Here is a 15,870-nt window from a genome sequence, read left to right on the forward strand (position 1 = left end):
ATTCGTGCTGGCGTGCTTGGGTCTGGCGGGCTGGCGGGCTGGCAGACTGGCAGACTGGCAGACTGGCCCGTTTTCGACGCACACACGGCGCGAGACCAAGGTCCCGGCGAACTAATTAGAACCAGCACGGGGCGAGTCAGGCAAGCAAAGCCGTCCGACTGCAGAGTCAAAGGACTGCCAGGCCGTGTTTTCGGGCCATCGAGATCGGACGCGACGTGTACGAGGAGCTCCGCGGCCAGGCGGGAGTCCAAGCTGGGACGGGCAGCGAGGATTTGCCGGGCTGTCAGCGCTGGAGTGTGCGTGCGAGAGTGTGCGTGTGAGTGTGCGTGTGTGTGTGCGTGTGTGTGTGCGTGTGTGTGCGTGTGTCTGTGTGATTCTAGTCGAGGTGTCCTGCATGGGTGGTTGCTGCATGACCCCGGCCAAAACTGCAGGTGCGCCCGTCCCGCCTTCAGTTCCAAACGCCCGCTTCCTTCCAACTCGTTCGCACCGCGCCTTTGCACCTTCCTTCCACCTCCACGGTCGCTGCTTCCACCACCGCCTCCACCAGCACCAGCACCACCGCTACTTCCTCCTTGCGCCTGCGTCGAGCATTGCTCCTTCCGAGTCTTTGCACGCTTTGTCTTTTCTCCTGGCCCCCCCTCCTTCCCGTCATGGGCTTCGTCTTATAGGTGCCGTCCTTCTCTAGCGCTTGTCGCGGTCGTCAAAGCAGCTGCGACTGCCGTTCAATTTCCACACTCGCATCTCCCAGCCTTCGATTTTCGCCAGCGCTCAAGACAGCCCTATGCGACAGCGACGACCATAGCCACTGCTCAACTCACGCATCTTATGCTGCGCCATCGCGATTTTCGACGCTTTGCACTTCCTCTCGTCGCAGACGCGACGTCGCCATCCACTGTCTCCAACTCGATCCGTCGCTTCGTCCACTTGCCTTTTGCGCCAGCGGCCTGAGCCTACAACGACGCCGACGCCGACGCTTCGCGCTTTCTCGCATCCATGTACAATTGAAACCATATTGCCTGTGTCCACAGTTGTGCATGTGTTCTACAAACAACGCTGGATGCACCTGAACCCACTCGCCAATCGATACGCAATCGATAACCTGCAACGCTAGGACGCGCCTCCACAGCAGGCTCCATACCCGCGACAACTGCTCCATCGGGTGTCACGATCCACTTTCTCAGCCATATCGTCGTTGTTGTGGTCGTGAACGCGGTTACGGCCAGCTGAGCTTACTGTGGTCCTCGCGTTGTGCATCGTCACCGCTGCTTCACTTGCTCCTCACCTGTTCCGACCGCACCATGTCGTTCAATTCATCTTTCTCGTTTGCACAAAGTGCACACACGTTGCCTCGCAATTTCACTTTCCATTATCGGGACGGCGAGCTGCCGAAGACACCAGAGCCGTCGGACAAATTCTCCCCTCTTCGCACGTCACCTCCACCCATACCAGTCGCGCGAGTAGCCAGGGAACCGTATAGGCTCAGACGCCGCAGAGCTCCTGTACAAGCCGCACAACGGGCAATCCGTGCCATCCATCATGACGATGTGGCTGATGTCATGCGGGAGAGTCAGGATGTACCTGTTCCCAGCATCGAACTTACCGACTCCGCTGGGGCACCGGCGATATTCCCAGAGGCCCCAGCAAGCAAAAGTCGGCTATTTTCACCTCCAAGAACTCCGGTAGCGCAGATATATAACTCGGAAGATACATACGGCGAGGCTTCTAGTAGTCAAGAAGATCTTACCAGACCGTCAACGGCTTGTTCCGGCTTCTCGGAATCGTCAAAGTCGTCAAGCGTCGAGTCTTTCCCTTCTTTTGGTGAGTCTTGCAGTCCCAAATCTCAACATGACCCTTTCTCCACGGGAGCACCTGCATTTGGCATAATATCCTCCCCTCTACAAAAGTACTGTCCGCCCCCCGCGGCAAATACGCTTCCGAGTACAAAACGGGCAGCCTGGACCCAGGAAATGGATGACCATCTTTGGATCACCTACATGCGATACCTTCAGGATCCTACCCATACACCGTTCAAAATGCTTCCAGGGACAGCTCCACCTCCAGGCGTATGCTCGCGCGTGGTCCGTGAGGCAAAGCGGACTTGGAAAGGCCATCTAACCTCGTCTGTACCAAAAGTATACAGATTTGCTCGATGGGGCAGCAATCGTGCTGAATCGCCTGAGGCCAATAATGCCAGAGATGTTGAACGTCCCTCGTTTATGCCCTGGCCACGATCCGACTCAGCTACGCGAAAACGGTTAAGAGATCTATGTAGGCTGAAGCCAACGTTGTCCGCTCACTACGGTCGTCTACTGCATGCTAGGAGTCCTTCACCGTTTTTGACATCCAGCACGGGGCCCAGGTCAACATCTGTTACTCGGGACGGTTCATCACCGCACCTCAACACTGGTGCATTCTCCACACGTGACATGAATGTCTCGCTGGCAACGAGTATCTCCACAACTATGCAGCTCAGCCATCCTCTCGCTCAGCTAAGCAGCGATGCAACACCTACACAGGGCGGTACGATTCCTCATATCAACCATCCACAGGAGACCTCTACGCCACGGCCTCGGGCTACGACTCATCACGACATCTCGGCTGCTCCACGGACTCCTATTCACCAAAAGAGCCTTTCGATGCAAGAAGCTTCTCTTTCAATGCATCCCCGTCCTCTTGCCTCACCCTTCCGACCAATACCCACTAAGGCGAAGGCGCATGAACCTCTTCAGAGTGCCATGGCGTCTTCGTCCTCGATGCTTGGTGCCCCAGTAGAGCTGCATGCCCCAGTCCCGCGACGTAGTCTCTTCAAACGTCCCGCACAAACTGAGCTCAATGACATGATGCATTCTGAGGACCCATACACTCGACAGCATCACCTCATGAAAGAGCTTTTTGGCTCTAATCAGCCTATTGAGGTTAGCCACCGCCGCGTTCGTAGTCGAGGCTTCAGTCTTGGCGATATGACCGCTGCATCTCGGCTTGAGAGTCTCTTTGCCTCGCCCAACGAAAGTGCATTGGCAACAGAAAGTTCAGTACCTGCAACTTCTCGCTCGTTCACACACTCCTTACTTCCTCCACCGTCTTTTGAAGCTCGACTAGGCTCTCCATTTTCCGAGAAGCCCGCCACGAAAACACATTACAATACATTTCCGCGTAATTTTTCCCTAATTGGGCTTGAACCTGCCATGGATATTGTGGAAGACCCATCCGATACGCTTACAGCTGAGTCGGTTACCGGCAATACCTAAATTTCTTGACATCTCATGACCTTTCTGGCTCGCTCCATAGTTTCGAGTCTTTTGTCCACTTTACAGATACGTCTTGCCGCTGCGTCAAATGTGGCTAGCTCATTGTTCAGGCGTTCACTGCATAGCGCGCATCCGAGAGAAAGATGAGTCTGGCGCATGCTAGCCAAGCTCAGCGCACGATTATATTTATGGCACATTCCAAAAATTTGCATTTGCAATTCACGCATATGATTTGCTCTCGTATACCGGGCGACGTGATGCTGGAGCCTCATCAGATAAAACTTTGTCCAAATCACGACCGACATGAACGACACGAAATCAATAAAAACAGCATAGGGACTTTGATTCGAGACTGGCGGCAAAGGCGTTGTGGCAATTGTACTTTAATATCCAAAGGCGCCTCTGTTACATCGGACGAAATTGGTGAGATGGTTACGGGTTTATTTCGACGCAGCGGGATCGAACAATTGAGGCTTTGAATGGATTCTGAAATGTATCTGGATGCCTGATATGAGACGAGAGTACGAATCCTGGCTCAGCTGTATGATAATTTTTGTTGACTGCGAACGATTCACCGGACGATTGATCTCTTGCGAAGTGAAGGTTCAACTATATTCACGTCCGCCATAATTAGAATGCTATCTGATTATCAAACACCGTCACTAAGTGTTCTGGAACGCTGAGTGACACGCAGGTTGTAACCATGGTCATTTCATCACGATGCATGACGTAGCTGTCACTGTTTCAGGGACGTTTATCGGAACCCAATCCATTGCTCGTTGATTGGTTCCCTTCATGACTAGTACTACTAGTGCGCGATAAATGCAGTCTATTGACAACCTCTTCTTGCCCGTCAACTATTTCAAAGTCACGCCCAATCCTCTCCATCACCTTAACTCTTGGGAAAACTCGACGATCAGCAGAAAAGTGAACATGAAAGGTGCTAAAAGTGAAATGCAGCTATGCAACGACCCTACAGAGCTGCGAAACAACGCGGGAGGCTACATGCCAATTGAGAACTACGGTCTTATCGGTAACATGCGTACTTGTGCCATGGTCGCTAACGACGGCGCTGTCGATTTCATGTGCTGGCCGTATTTTGACTCCCCTAGCGTCTTCGCGCGTCTTCTCGACCGCAACAAGGGCGGCCATTTCTCCATTGCCCCCAAATGCGGCATCACTGTTGCAACAACGAAGCAGCAATACCTGCCCAGTAGCAACGTCCTTCAGACACGTTTTTTGCACGAGGAAGGCGTGCTCAACGTGATTGATTTCTTCCCAAGGCCGCGGAATCCGGTATCACCGAGTAAACTCGGTGCTGCGGGAGTCGCGAAAGGCAGAATGGCGGCACCAAATGCTGTGGATCCGTTGAAGCAATGGCTAGTCAGAAGGGTGGAATGCATTCGGGGGGAGGTAGAGGTTGAGATGAATATCTTTCCTGCATTCAATTACGCTCGCGACGCTCACCAGACGACGGTAAGGGGAAGCAAGCAGCAGACTGCGGTTTTTGAGAGTCGAGATCTCAGCTTGCAGCTTGACGTGACAATTGACTGCGGTGAAGAGAGCGAGGAGTGTCCGAATGTGCAATTGGAGCGTGTCAAAGGATTGGGACTTGGTGACGGGATTGTGTCGTATTTCAAGCTCACCGAAGGCCAGGCAATATCATTCATTCTGCGGGAGGTCCCGACCGCAGAAAAATCTTACGAAGAGCAACTGACGACGGCACTGATCGATCATGTGCAGAAGGAGACGCAAGCTTTCTGGTTCAACTGGATATCACAAAGCATTTACAAGGGTAGGTGGCGAGAAGTCGTCTCGCGAAGCCTCCTGATTCTGAAACTACTCACCTTCGAACCCACCGGAGCCATTGTTGCTGCGCCAACATTCTCACTCCCAGAGGACTTCGGAGGAAGCAGAAACTGGGACTACAGGTTCTGCTGGGTGAGAGACGCGTCGTTCACAATCTACATTTTTCTTAGGATGGGTTTCAGATCCGAGGCTGAGGCCTACATGAATTTCATGAGCGACCGCTTCCGATACTCGAGAACACAGGAAGGTGCACTACCGATCATGTTCACCATTCACGGCAGCACGAATCTTCCTGAGATTGAGCTCGACCATTTGGAGGGCTATAGAGGAAGCCGACCCGTGCGCATTGGCAACGGCGCCGTGTTCCATAAACAACTTGACATCTACGGTGAGCTGATGGATGGCATTTATCTGTACAACAAGTACGGAAAGCCCATCTCTTTCGATCAATGGGTCGCCATTCGTGAAATGGTGGACTATGTGTGCAAGATATGGAAGGAGAAAGACATGTCCATTTGGGAGGTGCGAGGAGAGATACAAAACTTTGTGTATTCCAAGATAATGTTATGGGTTGCCGTTGACCGAGCCATTAGGCTTAACGAGAAGCGGGCAAACCTTCCAGCACCCCAACGAGAGACATGGATACGGGTGCGAAATGAGATGTACGAGGAGATCATGGAGAGGGGATACAACAAGGAGATGCGGGCGTTTATTCAGAGCTACGAACACCCCGACGTGCTGGACTCCGCTGTGCTCATCGCACCGTTGGTGTTCTTCATTTCGCCCAACGATCCCCGTTTCACCTGCACATTGGAACGCATCTTGCAGCCTCCCGAGAAGGGCGGATTGACCAGTACCGGCTTGGTCTATCGCTACAACACCTCTAAGTTTGACGACGGTGTGGGTGGGCGCGAAGGGGCGTTCTCCATGTGCACATTCTGGCTCGTGGAGGCGCTGACGAGGGCTGGAGCTTACGATAAGGACTATATCGTGCAAGCGATCAACACCTTTGAGAATATCCTGGGCTTCTCGAACTATTTGGACATGTTCTCGGAGGAGATCAGCCAGAGTGGAGAGCAGCTGGGAAACACGCCGCAAGCATTCTCGCACTTGTCCTTGATCAGTGCCGCTTTCAATCTGGATCGCGCCACGAGCGGAGCTGGCGGCGTGTAAGCTCGGCCCTGTTTGATTTCGACTTTCTTCGTTTGCTGTTCTCGCGGAGTTTGGAGGAGTCATGTGTGCAACGAATTAAAAATTCCTGACCATCTAGGCCACGTTCGTGACGCTTACGCACTCTGTCTATTTTCTACGTTCATTATCTTGCCATTTGCCTTCTAACAGCCATTCGCCAGAGGATGAAAACCAATACCGCATCGAACACCAAGCACGAACCAGCCCACACCTGTGCACCCAGATATTCCGAACGCGGCCTCCTCCCGCTAGAGCCTTGATTCGATCTCTTAATCAATGCACCTGCAATTGGAGGTCCCAACAACGCAGAAAACGAAGCAATACTGAAGCTCATTCCGCTCCTGCTCCCCAAACGCCTTGGATCGGGACACAGCCCAGGAAACGAAGCTGAAGGCAAGGTCACAAGGCCTGCCGAACAGAATCCCCACACAACGGCCCATGCAATCATACCCTTTTGTGTAGCGATAGCCATCCACGTAAAACACATCGTGCCCGCAGTTGCGGCGCAGAACGCCCACGCCATGATAGGCCCTACATAATGCCCAATCGAACCGGTAAGTAATCTTCCAGCCGCACTAGCGGCAATACTATATATCAGAATGTAAAAAGCTTGACTTTGTGATGCACCGAGACAGTCCTGTGCGAAGGACGGAAAGAAAAAGTAGGGGGTAATATAGCCCAAATTCCCCGCGAAGACACTGGCGGTAAACATCAGGAATAGTGGGTCTCTAAAAGCGGCCTTCTCCCAGATCTTTCGCGCTGTCCTGGCACGGGCAAGAGCGGACGTGCCAGTAAGCAAGGCGGGAATAGCAAGGGCGGCCATGCCAATGGAAATGAAAGCTTGGGTGCGTACAGCAAAGTCGAAACCGCGCGATTTGGAGAGGCGATCGAAGGCAATCGTGTATGCTATTCCCCCTGATAAATCTTAGCGTTTCCAGTCGGTAGAACATGTTCATGACCTCTATTCCACCTACCGACCGCGTTCCCGCTCGTAACAATGCCTTGGGCAAGGGATAGTCGCTTCTTAAAGCTCAGTCCAAGAAGAGCCATGCTCGGGACAAAAAGGAGACCAATGCCCAGGCCAATGCAGGCGCCTTGGCTAAGAAAGACTGAGGCGTAGCTTCTGCTGATAGACAGCATGAAAAGACCAAAAATAATCAAGGTATTCCCGACGAACAACATGGGTCTGAAGTAGCCAAGATCGAAAAGCGGACCGCTGACGACACCTGTGGTAATCAGAAACCAGGACTGGATGGTGCCAATCCAAGATATAGCCGACGGTGACATATTTGACAGGAAGGAGCGCTGATAGTATGTCTGATAGGCACCAAAAGACACTTGGAAACTCCTTGATAGCGGTCAGGTGCACCGCAGGCTTCTGTGGCGTCAATGAAATGGTACGTACAGAGTATTGGCATACATGAGAAAGCACCCAAAGACCTTGAGCCAGGCATGAAGACCACCGTCTGGGGGTTCGGCTTCGGGATCAATGGCGGATCTTGTTGAATGAATGGTCCGTCGAGACAGCGTCCTGTTCAGATCTGGCACATCTGTTTGGTCAACTGCGACGTTTTCGAAGCTTGCTACTTTTTCGTCTGCATCGAAAAGCTGGCCGTCGATAGTGTCGTCGCACTCTAGACATGGGCCTCCAGATGACGCGGTAATCGGATGAACTTCCATAGCAAGCAGTGTAAGAATTGTGCAGAAGAGGGGAAAAAAAAAGGGAAAAGAAAAAGGGCTTGATCTTGTCTCGCGACGTTTGGGGGACAACTGTTCCTGGCAAGAGCGGACCGAGTTCAATGGTAAAGGAAAATCAGAGCAGAAAAGAATGACAAGGGAAGCAAAGTCTTACACGAGCAAAAACTGCCGTGCTTAGAAACCAAAACCATTGTGACATCGACGAAGGTCATTCGCGATCTGCAGCGAGACCGGCAGCTTGGTATGCGTTTTGAACCTAGGTAAGCGCATTTACTCCTCACGGCGTGTACTATTCGAATGCAGTCGGTGAAGAATCCACCGACAAGTGCCGAATTGGTTGTTATGATCAAATCTGGAAATGTGAGTTGCTCCACAGCTTTTGAAAAAAAAAATATTGCAACATACATACACTGGATGCCATGCACCGAATGGAGTCGGGAATTTCCTAATGTCAATGCTGGAATGGGAATGTTGGACGAAAAGGTGGAGCATGTAAAGCTTCCTCGGCTTATGTCCAGCTCCTCCAACTCAAATTGATTGGGGAATACGACAGCAAATCTTGCAACGTTCTCATGAGTAAGATTAATTCCAGGGCCTGAACGCCAAGTACTGGCCCACGAGCATGTTCGTTAAGGTTTAAAATGGAGTAAGGCCTCATCTCGACCACAAAGAACGCGGTCCCTTAGGGTGATGCATGCTTTACTCTTCCTCCTGGTAAAGTTGCATATCGATGTCCAGTCTGGGTTGGGCTTTTGCTATGCAGGCCGATGAGCGGAGGAAAAACAAGATATATAGGAGTGTTGCAGAACAGGTTGTCAACCCTTCCGCTGGTTTTCCATGACCCTCATCACGTCCGCCATACTGTTCTTATCACCCTTTCTTTTCTTCGGGCCTCTCTTCCTTTTGCTCCCTCCTCGCCCTCTTCCACCTTCATAATCATCGGAGTCTTCCCCACCTAGCCCCTTCCACTTGCTGAATTTGACCTTCTCCCCATCTATCGCCATGTCTTCAGCATCCTCGAATCTACTGCCACCGAAACCCATATCCATGTCTTCCATATCACGATCTTGACTTGCAAGCATGGCCTCGCGTCGTTTGCGTCGTGCTTCGTCTTCGGCAGTAAGGGCTTGGGAGTCTTCTGCCGCTACATTCTGTGCGCGTTGCGACTTGGCAAGCGCAGCAATAACAGAAGGATCCGAGAGATTGTTTTTGATCGTGCTGAGGACGGAAAAAGAGGACGGGTCGTCATTGAAATAGTTCTTTGTTCCAGTTGATGAGGACACCATGTGTTCCGTATGGGGGCCCCCCTTCGTCTCGGCTTCTGATCCAGAGTTCGAAGCCTCATCTTGATGATCATTTTTATGTGTCGTTGTAGCCTCATTCTCCGATGCGTCACTGTCGTTAAGATCTGCAAGGGGATTGAAGTCGTGTCCTGCATTTTCGAAGATGTCTTCATCGCTCTCTTCTTCCATCTTCGGCTCGAACATAGGAATGTTAACATCTGCACCAAGCGGCTGCTCCTTGTTAACCGGAGACTCCCTCGTCTCCTGGGAAGGACTGGGCTTGAATTTCTTGATCTTGCGCTTAACATTACCATGCTCGTCTGTTGTGATAAGCACTTCTCTGCCTTTTTCGTCAATCTCTATTTTTGGACCATCGCTCTTGCGTATCTTCTTGAAACCCGAACCCAATTGAGGCCGTGCAGCTGCTTTGGCTGCTTCTCGTTGAGCTTTCAAATCTGCCAAAATCTCATCTCGTGTTCGCTTTTGTCCGGCGATTGACGCAGGAATTATCTTCGCCTTTTCGCCTTGTTTGACGCGATCTTCTCTCACTGTGGCGACGACTTCATGCTTCTCCAGCTCTTCAAATGCAGCATCCTCGTCTCCCACATGGTTTTCTTCACTGGTACCGTTCTTATCCTGGAGCGCAAGTACATTCTCACCTCTCCGAACTCTTTCCAGTAGCTTCCTATCCAAACCTTTAACCAAATGCGTCCGCGATATATCACCGCCAGTAATTTCATCTCTCATTCGCTCGAAAGTCTCCTCATCGATCTCTCCATTCTTCATCCGTTCCTCTAAAGCCTTGAGCTTCTGTGCTGTCTCGTCTTCCTCTTCATTCTCTCGCCTCTGCTGCGTGCGATCTACATAGCCGGCAGCTAGCTTTGTGCCCTTTGGTATGGAGGACTTCGTCTTATTCAGCTCCTTTTCGCCACTTGTCTTCTTGAAAAGTTCTGCGCCGTAAGATCGACCTGTCCGCACCGAGGATTTCGGCCTTGCCCCAAGAAGCATCCGTGGAGCGCTGTTTGGTTTGGTAGATCTAGGTGCTTCATTTTGCGAGACGCCAAGGTTAGCACTGACCAATCGTCTAAACTGTTCATTGTTCATTGTGAAAGCAATTAAGAGCAGAGGTAATGAGCGAAATGTTGCATTGCATCCATGTTGGAGGCCCGGAAATTGGTCACGTGGACACCCGTCTCCTGACGCGTGAAATCGCGTAACTCTGCCCGAGCTTTTCAGCAAAGTTACATAGACATTCACCAATACTTCCTTTACGCAATACGCAAGATGAGTTCTAGGCCGGAGCTCAAGGTCGATGATGAAGTTGGCTTCATCAAGTTCTTTCGCAATTTAGCTGCCAAAAATGAAGACACTGTCCGTATCTTTGATCGTGGCGACTTCTATTCGGCTCACGGTGAAGATGCTGTATTTATAGCCAGGACTGTAATGGGAACTCACCATATCGCTGAGAGATCATGCTGAGATGTTATAGGTCTATCGAAGTACATCTGTCCTGCGACAGCTCGGGCGCGATCCAGGACTTGACTCGGTCACCCTTACTGTGACAGTATACAAGAACTTTCTACGCGAAGCCCTTTTCAAACTTGGCAAAAGGGTTGAGGTATGGGTCTCATCAGGCCGCATGAACTGGAAGATTGGCAAGCAGGCATCTCCCGGCAATCTTCAGGACGTGGAAGACGACCTTGGTTCAAACCTCGAGACCGCACCCGTCATTCTCGCCGTTAAGATAATGGCCAAAGCTTCTGAAGCACGCAGTGTGGGCGTCTGTTTTGCCGATGCGAGTGTCAGAGAGCTAGGCGTGAGCGAATTCTTGGACAACGATCTCTATTCAAATTTCGAGTCGTTGCTCATCCAGCTAGGTGTCAAAGAATGTTTAGTGCAATTAGATCCTTCCGGGAAAGATGTCGAACTCTCAAAACTGCGCCAAATCGCGGATTCGTGTGGTTGCGCGGTCTCAGAAAGAAGCTCGGGAGATTTCGGCGTCAAAGATATCGAACAAGATCTCAGTCGCTTGCTTCGAGACGGAAACATGGCAGGAAGATTGCCACAGACCGATCTGAAGCTCGCCATGGGTTCAGCTGCAGCTTTGATTAAATATCTCGGGATCATGACTGATTCATCGAACTTTGGACAATACCAACTGTATCAACATGATCTAGCGCAGTACATGAAGCTTGACGCTGCGGCATTGAAGGCCTTGAATCTTATGCCAGGTCCAAGAGATGGACACAAGACGATGAGTTTATTCGGACTGTTGAACCACTGCAAGACACCCGTTGGAAGCCGACTGCTTGCCCAGTGGCTCAAGCAGCCATTAATGAGCAAAGTCGAGATCGAGAAACGACAGCAGCTAGTTGAAGCCTTCGTTACAGATACGGAACTTCGACAGACAATGCAAGAAGAGCATCTTAAGTCTATACCTGATCTGTACAGGCTTGCAAAGAAGTTCCAACGCAAGAAAGCAAACCTCGAAGATGTAGTGCGGGCCTATCAGGTTGCTATTAGGTTGCCTGGCTTTCTGGGCACCCTGGACGCGGTAATGGATGAACAATATAAGGATGCACTGGACGCAGAGTACACTTCAAAGCTTCGGGAATACTCGACCGCCATGGGCAAATTGTGCGAGATGGTTGAGACAACAGTAGACCTGGATGCACTCGACAATCACGAATTCATCATTAAATCTGAGTTTGACGAATCTCTGAAATTGCTGCGAAGGCGAATTGACAAATGCAGGGCGGAGATTGAGAAGGAGCACCGGCGGGTTGGCAAGGACCTAGATCAAGACATCGAGAAAAAACTTATGCTTGAGAACCACCGTGTTCATGGCTGGTGCCTAAGACTTACCAGACAGGAATCGTCATCGATTAGAAACAAGAAGGGCTACCAAGAGATAAGCACACAGAAGAACGGCGTGTATTTCACAACCAGCAATCTACAGAATTTGCGACGCGAATTTGACCAGCTCAGCGAAACCTACAATCGCACACAATCTGGTCTTGTCAGTGAAGTTGTCGACGTAGCTTCATCATACACTCCCGTCTTTGAGAAGCTGGCTGGCGTCCTTGCTCATCTGGATGTTATCGTCTCCTTCGCACATGTATCGGTACATGCTCCGTCCGCGTACGTCCGGCCAACTATTCACGAGAGGGGTACCGGAAATACTATTCTTAAGGAAGCACGGCATCCATGTATGGAGATGCAGGATGATATCTCGTTCATCACAAACGACGTATCTCTTGTTCGTGGTCAGTCCGAATTCCTGATCATTACAGGCCCTAACATGGGGGGTAAATCAACCTATATACGACAAATCGGCGTGATTGCATTGCTTGCCCAAATCGGCTGCTTTGTTCCTTGCTCTGAAGCAGAACTTTCAATCTTCGACAGCATACTTGCTCGTGTCGGTGCTTCCGACTCCCAACTGAAGGGTGTATCAACCTTCATGGCAGAGATGCTTGAAACGGCAAATATTCTTAAATCAGCTACTCGAGAAAGTTTGATCATTATTGATGAGCTTGGCCGTGGCACAAGCACCTACGACGGCTTTGGTCTCGCATGGGCTATATCAGAACACATAATTCGCGAAATTGGTGCGCTGGCACTCTTTGCAACACACTTCCACGAACTCACCGCACTCGCCGACACGTATCCGCAGGTCAAAAACTTACATGTCGTTGCACATATTGATGGAGAGCGCGACAAGCGGGCTGTTACGCTACTCTACAAAGTTGAACCTGGAGTATGCGATCAATCATTTGGTATTCATGTTGCGGAGCTGGTCCGTTTCCCGGAGAAAGTGGTCAATATGGCGAAGCGCAAGGCTGATGAGCTGGAGGACTTTAGTGGAAAACATGAGATTAGGAGCATGGATGCTAGTAAAGAGGACGTAGAGAAGGGGAGTGCCATGCTTAAGGCGCTACTGGTGGATTGGAAAAAAGAGACCGATGGAAAAGGATTAAGTAAGGAAGAGCAGATCTTGAAGATGAAGGAGTTGGTGAAAGCGAACAAAGATTTGCTTGCCAACCCTTTTTTTCAATCTGTCACTGCTTTGTAAGGTGTCATAAGAGCAATACAGCGTGACTCACGCGTACATGTTCGCAGGAATTATTCGTCGCCTCAGAAGGCGTGTCCGGAATTGTAACGATAGCTGGATCGAAAGGGATACATCACTAGTCATATGGCATGTTGAACCTTGTTTACAATAGCATGAGCTCTAACTTTAGATAGCTCATGTCCGAATTATTTAGCTGGAACCGTTTGCATATTTTTTCCCAGTATTTGGTAAAAATAGTCGTAGTTTGTTGCTATATTGTTTCTTGGCATCTTACGGCCTGGACATGCCAAAACTAACGCCGAACAGTAGGTTTTATCCACCAACTAAATATGTAAGCCAAACCATACATGGTCGTTAAAACTACAAAATATGTTTGCGGTACCCATCCAACGGTTTGCGCATATATCCCCGTCAAAATGACAGGTCCAAAAATTCGCGCGAGAGCATGCAACAGACCAAGGGCCCCGAGTAACTGACCCACTCTTTCTTTCGGAACATGTTGGGTCAGAGCCGCTTGCAAACTAGGAGAAGCTATACCGCCAACACTGGTGACCGCTCCCGAAAGGATGAATGGCAAGGACGTTGGACTCGAAGCATAGCCCAAGAAGCCAAGAGTGTCTGCCAAAATCGCAGATCGAATGATGTTCACCTGGATAGAGTCGGTACCTTCCGGCGACATTTCGTCATGAGGTCGGCTATTAGGCGCTGTTGTACAATGGTCGCACAGCTTTTGCCGCGAGCGGAAGATGGTCGTAACGGCAGGTATTACGACCAATAGGCAGGTAACCCTACAGCTGTTGACAATGGAGGTGAACTGAGCTTGATGCCATGCATCCCAGCCGAACATGTAATTCGAATAAAGAAGAATAATTCCTGCCGCGCCCAGACCAATACCAAATACTACCGTGTCTAGGACTGCGAGTAGAATCAGATTTCTCCGAACCAGTCTAGGAGCATCCGAATAATAAAACACATGTAATGGTTCGAAAAGTCGGTAAGGAGAATAGGCACTCAGCCACGATCTTGTGGCTCTCTGAGCCCCTTTCTGGGCGTACTGTTCCCGAGCGGCGAGCTGACGCTGCTTCGGGACAGACTCTGGAATCACGAGCAATGACAACAACATGAAGACTGTATAACAGCCAGCAGACATGAAGAACATGATCGTCGTGTTGCCGGTCAGCTTGATCACGTAGCCAGCGATGATGGGACCTATGGCTATGCCAAGAAATAGACAGCCATGGAGCCAGCCGAAGACCATAGTACGTCTTTCAGAAGAAGTGCAATCTGAAAAGTATGATTGCGATATGGCCATCGCTGTGATGAAAGATCCTGTCGCTCCATCGAAGGCTGAACCCAACAATATCCAGTTCACAGATACCACACGAGGGAAGCTAGCGGCAAGAATCGTAATGAGTTCGTTGAGTATCATGCCACAATTGATGAATGCGAGGACTGGCGTACGTCCGTAACGATCTGAAAGAGATCCTAGTCTGGGTGCAATAATGGCTGTCAATGTTCCACTAATGGCGCTCATGATGAGCTTAAAGGTGGCAGTTTGAGACTGGATCGCTGCGACTCGACACCGCTCATTGGGCTGACCCGGTGAGACCAAGCTCGCGTCGAGATCGAGCTCGTCGACGGCAGGATATTTGGTTAGATAATCCTGGCAGATGAGCGACAAAACTAAGTTGACGCGAGGGACTAGCACGCCACCGAAGGCGAGGGCCGAGATTGCGAAAGGCGCAAGAAGCCAATACACCTGAAGTGATGATGAGTCTGTGAGTTCCCATGGAGGCAGCGTAATGATTTACAGATGGTCGCTTGCGCCAAGGTAAGCTCTCTAACGGACTCGCTCGTAAAGCACGTCTTCTGTCCGCCGACTCGTCACCAAGCAAGGGCGAGCTTTCGTCATAGATCTGTCGGTCAGCCTCATTCAAGACTCCTGTGTCATTGAGCAAGTTCGTCGCATCGTCAATGTCCGCGACGTCGAGGAAAACTGCATTGCTCTTTCCCCCATTGCAATCGTCCATCAGGGTCGGTAGCGAACGAAAGCAGCGCGAGACGATTCCAGCTTCCTTTTGGACAGGCGCATCAACAGAAAAGTGTCCGTCAGAAAGACGAAGGATCAAAACAATGGTAGAAATGAGAGTTTGTCGGACGGAATCAAGGGCACGAGATCACATCCCCAACTCGGTAGGAATCCATGATGTCGACTTGCATGATGTCTACGCGTCAGATTGAGGTTTCATGGCGCTAATGGCGCGTAGCATACCAGACTGCCCAACTTACACCACGAAGATACCTTGCTTTCTGGACCTGGCATTTAACTACTTGAATTGCCCACTTTTGCTTCCAGGGCGGGTGCGCAACATTAAATAGAGATCCAAACAGCGAGTGTCACGTGACCCAAGACGAACGATGGTGAAGGGCTTACGAAGATGTATGACAATCACCGTTGAAGCGGATCAAGAGATGTAAATCACTGAAAAGCGCTTCTTGATTTTGGCCCACAAGATAAGCATGTACTGGTTGCAATGCAGGTTGCAACGTTTAAGCGCATGCTGGG

The 15,870-nt window shown here is 50.6% G+C and overlaps 6 protein-coding genes across 6 annotated transcripts; 3 read left to right on the forward strand and 3 right to left on the reverse strand.

Annotated features, from left to right (window-relative positions):
• The first annotated feature begins 525 nt into the window (after positions 1 to 525).
• On the forward strand, positions 526 to 4,008 carry PV09_05665 (uncharacterized protein). The gene has a single exon (XM_016359197.1). The coding sequence runs from the start codon at positions 1,299 to 1,301 to the stop codon at positions 3,246 to 3,248; it is 1,950 nt and encodes a 649-aa protein (XP_016212876.1). The 5' UTR covers positions 526 to 1,298; the 3' UTR covers positions 3,249 to 4,008.
• Positions 3,987 to 6,318, forward strand: PV09_05666 (uncharacterized protein). The gene has a single exon (XM_016359198.1). It carries the CDS (start codon positions 4,071 to 4,073, stop codon positions 6,228 to 6,230), a length of 2,160 nt encoding a protein of 719 aa, XP_016212877.1. The 5' UTR covers positions 3,987 to 4,070; the 3' UTR covers positions 6,231 to 6,318.
• A 36-nt stretch (positions 6,319 to 6,354) lies between these two features.
• Positions 6,355 to 7,928, reverse strand: PV09_05667 (uncharacterized protein; the record flags this gene model as incomplete). Its single annotated transcript, XM_016359199.1, has 3 exons — positions 6,355 to 7,163; positions 7,223 to 7,596; positions 7,654 to 7,928. 3 exons carry the CDS (start codon positions 7,926 to 7,928, stop codon positions 6,373 to 6,375), a joined length of 1,440 nt encoding a protein of 479 aa, XP_016212878.1. The 3' UTR covers positions 6,355 to 6,372.
• An 833-nt stretch (positions 7,929 to 8,761) lies between these two features.
• On the reverse strand, positions 8,762 to 10,333 carry PV09_05668 (uncharacterized protein; the record flags this gene model as incomplete). Its single annotated transcript, XM_016359200.1, has 1 exon — positions 8,762 to 10,333. One exon carries the CDS (start codon positions 10,331 to 10,333, stop codon positions 8,762 to 8,764), a length of 1,572 nt encoding a protein of 523 aa, XP_016212879.1.
• A 140-nt stretch (positions 10,334 to 10,473) lies between these two features.
• On the forward strand, positions 10,474 to 13,507 carry PV09_05669 (DNA mismatch repair protein msh-2). The gene is made up of 2 exons (XM_016359201.1): positions 10,474 to 10,669; positions 10,719 to 13,507. Exons 1-2 carry the CDS (start codon positions 10,514 to 10,516, stop codon positions 13,302 to 13,304), a joined length of 2,742 nt encoding a protein of 913 aa, XP_016212880.1. The 5' UTR covers positions 10,474 to 10,513; the 3' UTR covers positions 13,305 to 13,507.
• Positions 13,508 to 13,540: 33 nt separating this feature from the next.
• PV09_05670 (uncharacterized protein) lies at positions 13,541 to 15,494 on the reverse strand. Its single transcript, XM_016359202.1, has 2 exons — positions 15,116 to 15,494; positions 13,541 to 15,063 (listed from the first exon to the last, which is right to left on the reverse strand). Exons 1-2 carry the CDS (start codon positions 15,332 to 15,334, stop codon positions 13,597 to 13,599), a joined length of 1,686 nt encoding a protein of 561 aa, XP_016212881.1. The 5' UTR covers positions 15,335 to 15,494; the 3' UTR covers positions 13,541 to 13,596.
• Positions 15,495 to 15,870: the final 376 nt, after the last annotated feature.

This window comes from Verruconis gallopava (assembly GCF_000836295.1).
Source record: "Verruconis gallopava strain CBS 43764 unplaced genomic scaffold supercont1.18, whole genome shotgun sequence".
In the NCBI taxonomy this organism is placed as follows: Eukaryota; Fungi; Ascomycota; class Dothideomycetes; order Venturiales; family Sympoventuriaceae; genus Verruconis; species Verruconis gallopava.